A 7,015-nucleotide genomic window follows, 5' to 3' on the forward strand; every position below is an offset into this window, starting at 1 on the left:
CGCAGCTGTCGGGTGGGACGCGTGCACCTGTCACGAGTGCGTATGTGCATGTGTTCAGGGTGCCACAGGCAGCCCCCCAGGTTGCAGCACCAGGACCTAGGCCTCCCCTTCCTCGGGACCCAGGGCAGCGTCTGCCCTGGCCTCCCCCAGCCTCATCCCCCTACCTCAGGCGACTCCAGGCCAGAGCCCTGCGTCCACCGCAGCCTCTCTGGTTACCCGCTCCAGGTGCGAGCTGCCAGCAGCGGAGTCAGGGTGATACCCGATCAGGTTGGGGGGGAGCACCCGCCCAGGAGGACCGGATGAGCCGAGGTGAGTTGTTGTTGGCCAGCCTGCTCAGGTGGGTAGCCCGGAGGACCGCCTCTCCCTCCAGCCTGTGCGCTCCCGCTGCCGGGAAGCCTTCCTTGGGTGTCCCCAAGGAGATCAGGAGGTTCCTGTAGTTACATGCTGCCCCTCGCCCGGGTCCCCAGTTATCATCACCACGGTTTGGTCCTGTCTGTGACCACCGACAGACGCAAGGGACAGGATGGTGGCTCCTACTGTATAGATGGCCACGAGACAGGGGATCATAGGGGGCCCTTGTGCCCCCAGTATCCCCTTCTCCATCTCTCGGCACTTCTGGGCACCTCTGTGTAGTATGTGGCTCACTCCGTTCTGGGGACCTGACCCTGAAATTCTGTGCTATCCCAGGAGATGCACGCCAGAAACAAAGCCGAGAAAATGTTGGCAGGTAGTCTTTACTCGCCCCGAGAACCCAAGTTCCCATTCATCCTATCCTATGGCCCAGAGAGAGGCAGACACGGGCTGACAGTCACACAGCAGAGACCCAAGAGCTGCCCTATGGTGTCGCGAAGCCCGCACCGGATCTAGGCACCAGGAGCTGGGCTCTGCCCACTGAGCAAAAGCCTATTTTAATGGATTTTGTTGATGGTTGTGTTTCTTTTTTAGAAACAGGGTCTCTCTACACAGCCAGACTGGCCTGGGACTCGCAATCCTCCTGCCTCGGCTCCTGCGAACGGCCGCATCAACTTTCTGGTCCAGGACTGGCCCAGCCAGACCTGGCGAACGTTCGTCAGTCCGCCAGGTAGTCTCTGCCAGCACTAAAGATGATGGCCGCGGCATCAGCGCGGCGCATGCGCCTTGGAAAGAACGCCTCCCCTCCACACCCCTGTCTCTAGAGGAGGCGGCTCCTCTTCCCGGGCCGTCCCTTCCCCACTTCCGGCGGAAGCCACCTCAACAAGGGAAACTTTATTGTTCCTGTGCTGCGGTGCCGACGAGGATGTCGGTGAATTATGCAGCCGGGCTGTCGCCGTACGCGGATAAGGGCAAGTGTGGGCTGCCCGAGGTGAGGGCCGCGGTGTCCAGCTCGCCGAATGACCCCAGATGGGGACGGCGCGGCGGAGTGGGGCATTGCGCGAGCAGCGAGAGAGAAGCACGGGATCTAGACAATGGGGAGGGGGCGGGAAGTGACGCCCCCCCCCCGCGCGCGGTTCCGCGAAGGGGCGAGGGTGGCGGGGAAGCGACCGGGTGCGCCTGTCGGGAGACTGGGGTCCGCGGGACCGGACGCCGGCACCCCGTCCGGGGCACCCGCGTCAGCCGCGACCCCGATGGTGGGGGGAGAGGAGCCTCTCTTCGCAGCCCAGGCTGGCCTCGAACTCACAGAGATCACCCGGCCTCTGCCTCCCGAGTGCTGGGGTCACGCCCGGCTCCTCTCGTGTTCGTGGAGCCTGTACAAATCCGACGGCATCTTGATGTAGGAGAGACAGGGGTTATCTGAGGTCAGGGGTCAGAGGTGACGTCCCCGGGGTGTCAGGGAGCTGCTAGCAGAAGGCAGTGAAGGGGAGTGGGCGCCCGCAGCACATGCAGAGGCCACGGGCGGGGGGAGAGTGACAGCACCGACTGCTGGAAGCCCACCCACGGGAGTCACGTGTTGCATGCCCTCTGACCCCATAGATCTTCGACCCCCCGGAGGAGCTGGAGCGGAAGGTATGGGAGCTGGCAAAGCTGATGTGGCAGTCCTCCAGCGTGGTTTTCCACACGGGCGCCGGCATCAGCACCGCCTCTGGCATCCCCGACTTCAGGTCCGTGAGCAAGGAGGGGAAACTGAGGCAGGGGTTTTGCTGATACCTCTGGGACCGAGGTGAGGTGGGAGAGCGACCTTTCCGTTCCCCTAGGTCTCTGGAAGGCCCAGCGAACACGTTACACGCCCAATACACAAAACATACCCAGATGATGTAGTAGCCGCAAGGGATGCCGGAAAATGTACCCTTTGCGTGGTCACCCACCCTTTGGGGTTTATAAGATCACCGTGACCACAGCAAAGCATTCTGGGAAACCGGACCTCAGCCCCAATGAACTCCCATGCCCTTTGCTTACCCCTAGGCCTTTCCCACTCCACCGAGCCCTTGTCCACCAGGTTGCCCGCCTCTCCCCGAGAGAGTCCGAAGCAACCCAAGAGCAAGGCTGGGGACCACTGGGACCCCAGCATCACCAGCATGGACTGACTTCAGTGTTAACAGGAATAGTCCGTGGGCTGGGAAATGAATTTTGTCCTCCTCCCTCTGCTCGCTGTCCTCAGAGGCCCCCACGGCGTGTGGACCATGGAGGAGCGTGGCCTGGCCCCCAAGTTTGACACCACCTTCGAGAGCGCCCGGCCCTCGAAGACCCACATGGCCCTGGTGCAGCTGGAACGCAGGGGCTTCCTCAGCTTCCTGGTCAGCCAGAACGTGGATGGGTTGCACGTACGCTCCGGCTTCCCCAGGTCAGGTGGAAGCAGACCAGGGGGTGCGGGGCTCAGCTGCACCTCTTCCTCCTCCGGGAACCCGGGTGCCCGAGCTCACGGGCATTTTACTGGCGATGGGAAAAGGCGGAAAGCTAGCAGAAGAGCTCAGGGCCCAGAGCCGGCCAGCACTTGATCACTGGGGGATTCTAGGCCGGGCTCTCTGCCTAGCCACGCCCCCCGATACTCTTCTTGGGGACTCTAGGCGGGCACTCTAAGGCCAACAGATTTTTTTCTTTTTTTAACCATTTTTCGAGACAGGATTTTTCTGTCTAGTGCTGGAACTCGCTCTGTAGACCAGGCTGGCCTTGAAATCACAGAGATCCGCCTCTCTCTGCCTTCCAAGTGCTGTGGCTAAAAGACATGGGCCACCACATACAACTGGCCAACAGATTTTTGTAGCGGGGAGCAGGTATTTGTGTGTTTGCAAAGATGAGGTCAGCTCTGCCTGTGACAGTTCCTCTGCCTGGCACAGGCTGGGGCATCCTCCCTAGACGTGAGAAGTCCGTGGTCTTGTGGGTGAGCAGTTCAAGAAGGCTTCCTGGAGGAGGGGGCAGGCTGAGCAGCTGACCCAAGCCTCAGGATTTAGGGAGGCTCCGAACTCACTTTCTCTTCCGCAGAGACAAGCTGGCTGAGCTCCACGGAAACATGTTCATAGAGGAATGTCCCAAGTGTAAGATGTGAGTGTCAGTGAGTGTCGCCTGTGTGTGGGGGAAGGGTGTCAGTGAGTGTCACCTGTGTGGTGGGGGAGGGTGTCAGTGAGTGTCGCCTGTGGGAGGGTGTCAGTGAGTGTCACCTGTGGGGGGGGTGTCAGTGAGTGTCACCTGTGGGGGGGGTGTCAGTGAGTGTCACCTGTGGGGGGGGTGTCAGTGAGTGTCACCTGTGGGGGGGAGGGTGTCAGTGAGTGTGGCCTGTGGGGGGGGGTGTCAGTGAGTGTCGCCTGTGTGTGGGGGGGTGTCAGTGAGTGTCGCCTGTGGGGGGGTGTCAGTGAGTGTCACCTGTGGGGGGGAGGGTGTCAGTGAGTGTCGCCTGTGTGTGGGGGGAAGGGTGTCAGTGAGTGTCACCTGTGGGGGGGAGGGTGTCAGTGAGTGTCACCTGTGTGTGGGGGGGGTGAAGCTTTGCCAGGCTCTCCCAGGGTGGGGCACCACCAGGTCGTTCCCTCCACCCCCACCCCCCGAGCCAGCTAAAGGATCCTAAAACCTAAAATGCCCCTACAGAAGGCTCGGAGGCATCCCTGTTCCCAGGGACAGTCAGATAAAAACAGACAAACCAGAAAGAGGCAAGCCTACCTTCGCATCCCCCAAGCAAGGAACTACAGAACAGGGTGATACAAGCCTTGCCCTTGGAAATGAGGGGCTCTCCCTGCTCCGCCCTACTGTGGCTCCAGCTGGGCAATAACGTGGCCTTACCCAAGAGCTCCGGGGTGTAGGCATAAGCCATGCCCCTGAGCCTCCGCCCCTGGGCCTTCTCCAGTGGCTTTTTCAAAGGGGACCTCCTTAAGTTGTCCAGGTTAGCCTGGCACCTGCCTTCCTGCTGCCTCAACCTCCTGGGCGCCGAGATCACAGCTGTGAGCCATCACGTTGGGCTTAGCTGCTTCCCTCCCACTGGCTCCCCGTGTATGGGTGCCAGAAGCTGGTGTCAGGTGTCTTAACTCAGTGCCTCTCCTTGTGTTCTGAGGCAGAGTCTTCCAGAACTCACTGGTTCGGCTGAGTGGCCAGCGAGCTCCTGGGGTCCCGTCTCAGCCTCCGTAGCACTGGGGAGTTAAGTCTGCTCCACGAGCCCCCTTTCTCACGTAGACTCAGGCTTCCTGTCTGCACGGCAAGCCCTCTCCAGACCCAGCCGTCTTTCTGCCTGTCCCTCAGTCTTGCTTTGTAGCTCAGGGGTTGAGCCTGTACCCCCAACACACTGGTTACACCACCCCGGATCCTTGAAAGAGCACCATAAAGGGCACATCCCCTCCTTCCTCCCTGTCCAGGCAATACGTGAGAGACACAGTCGTGGGCACCATGGGCCTCAAGGCCACAGGCCGGCTCTGCACGGTGGCCAAGGCACGGGGACTTCGGGCTTGTAGGTGAGTGGCTTTCCTTAAGCCTGCGCCTGTCTGGAGGTGAAGGCCCTGACTACCTTCCCTGACCTGCCACAGAGGGGAGCTGAGGGACACCATTCTGGACTGGGAGGACTCGCTGCCTGACCGGGACCTGATGCTCGCTGACGAGGCCAGCAGGTGTGACCCTGCGCTCCCTGGGTGGGAATGGGTGGGGACAGCTGAACAGGCCTGGGATAAACTTCCCGGTGGGACAGCAGAGGTGGCGCCTGCATCACCCACACCCCTGGGCTGGATAGATGCAGAGGAGAACTTGGGACACAGGAAGATTAGGTTTGTTTGGTTCCTTATTTTCAGAGTTTCTGTAGTGGGGAGGGGGGATACTTGTGTATACTCAACAAGCCCATGGCACAGAGCCAGCTTCTCACTGGGGATTCTAGGCAGGAGCACCACCCCCTGACCACACCCCCAGTCCCTCACTGGGGATTCTAGGCGGGGCTCCACCCTGACCACGCCCCAGGCCCTCACTGCTTCCTGCTCCCAGGACCGCAGACCTGTCAGTCACCCTGGGCACCTCGCTGCAGATCCGCCCCAGTGGGAACCTGCCCCTTGCCACTAAGCGCCGGGGAGGTCGTCTGGTCATTGTCAATCTGCAGCCCACAAAACACGTATGTGCCAGTTCCCTGCCCTGTGGCCCCATATCCCCTGAAGTGTCCTCTGCCCCGGCCTGACCAACCGTCACTCCGACAGGACCGCCAGGCCGACCTGCGCATCCATGGCTACGTAGACGAGGTGATGAGCAAACTCATGAAGCATCTGGGCCTGGAGATCCCCACCTGGGAGGGACCCTGCGTGGTAGACAAGGCCCTGCCGCCCCTGCCGCGCCCTGCTGCACCCAAGGCTGAGCCCCCTGTGCATCTCAACGGCTCAGTGCACACTGTGTATAAGCCAGAGCCTGACAGCCCTGTACCCCAGAGGCCCCCCAAAAGGGTGAAGACCGAGGCTGTCCCCTGCTGACCCGAGTGCATGGAACAAGAGAGGTGCTTGTACGAACCACACATGTTGGGGTTTTTCTGTTTTGTTTTCTTTTTTTTTATGTGCTGGGGACCGCACGCAGGCTTGCACATACTGTACCACGCCTTTTCGGACTTTTCTTTGAGACCTGGGCTCTCTAAGTCACTCAGGCTGCTCTTGAACTCATTGCTATAGCCCAGGCTGGCCTGGAGCTGGTGCCCTTTGCCACACAGCCTCCACAGTAGCAAGGATCCCAGCACAGCTCCTTCCAGGCCTCACTGTGTCTCTTGTCCAGGTCCCTCCAGGGAATCTCGGGATACAGGGAGTCCCACACAGATGCAGGAGGCCACGTCCCAGGGCTGGGATTCACACCCCCTTGTGACTCAGGATGTGCCCAGAGCGGCATCCACACACTCCACCCCACCCACCTTGACCCATCTATGCATGGGAGGGACAAGGGGCCCATCTATGCTAAGGGCCCCAAGCTTCCAGAAGCCCCCAATGCAATAAACACAGAATTCCTTTCATTTCTTTTCAATTTTATTACATTTACTTCTCTCCTTTATGTGTGCACATGTGTGTTTATGTGTACTTGTGCATACACACGTGTGTCTGTGTATAGTGTGTAGGTTCATGGGTGGAGATCAGAACAGCTTGAAGGAGTCGGTTCTCTCCTACCATATGGCTTCCAGGAATGGACCGCCCATCCGAGCCTTCCCCCCAGCACCTGGTCTTCTTTATTTGCCTGAATGTGATAGATTCTCCAGCCAGCCCAGGTTATGTGAAACCTGTCTCAAAACGTTCCATTTGGTTATTTTAGTCATTCCCCCCAACATGGCCAGGCATCGTGGATTAGACTGCCCTGTGCCCTCCCTCGCTACACACACCACTCTTCACTTGGTCTTTGAGAGAGGTTCTCACTGAGCCTGGCGTGCCCTCTTTAGGCCAGGCTGGCCCTCAAGCCCCAGGCATCCCTGGCTCCACCTTCCTGGCTCTGCGGTTACCAGGGCATGCCTGGCTTTTTTATTTAGTGTGTGGGTTTTGTCTGATCCTGCGTGGCTGCCTGGTGACTGCAGAGGACATCAGATTCCCGGAAACTGGATGGTTGTGAGCTACCATGTGGATTCTAGGACTCGAATGCAAGTCCTCTGTGAGAGCAGCTGGCCTGGAACTCACAGAGA

General features: G+C 59.8%; 1 protein-coding gene across 2 annotated transcripts; it reads left to right on the forward strand.

Moving 5' to 3' along the window:
* The first annotated feature begins 1,212 nt into the window (after window positions 1-1,212).
* On the forward strand, window positions 1,213-6,361 carry Sirt6 (sirtuin 6). Of its 2 annotated transcripts, none has more exons than XM_038336786.1 (8): window positions 1,213-1,322; window positions 1,951-2,078; window positions 2,576-2,758; window positions 3,397-3,456; window positions 4,752-4,847; window positions 4,920-5,000; window positions 5,365-5,488; window positions 5,571-6,361. In XM_038336786.1, the coding sequence occupies exons 1-8, from the start codon at window positions 1,290-1,292 to the stop codon at window positions 5,835-5,837; spliced, it is 972 nt and encodes a 323-aa protein (XP_038192714.1). In that variant the 5' UTR covers window positions 1,213-1,289; the 3' UTR covers window positions 5,838-6,361. The 2 variants fall into 2 exon arrangements, with proteins under 2 accessions (XP_038192714.1, XP_038192706.1); XM_038336778.1 differs by having other exon boundaries at window positions 1,226-1,342.
* Window positions 6,362-7,015: the final 654 nt, after the last annotated feature.

Source organism: Arvicola amphibius, chromosome 1 (genome assembly GCF_903992535.2).
Source record: "Arvicola amphibius chromosome 1, mArvAmp1.2, whole genome shotgun sequence".
Classification (NCBI taxonomy): Eukaryota; Metazoa; Chordata; class Mammalia; order Rodentia; family Cricetidae; genus Arvicola; species Arvicola amphibius.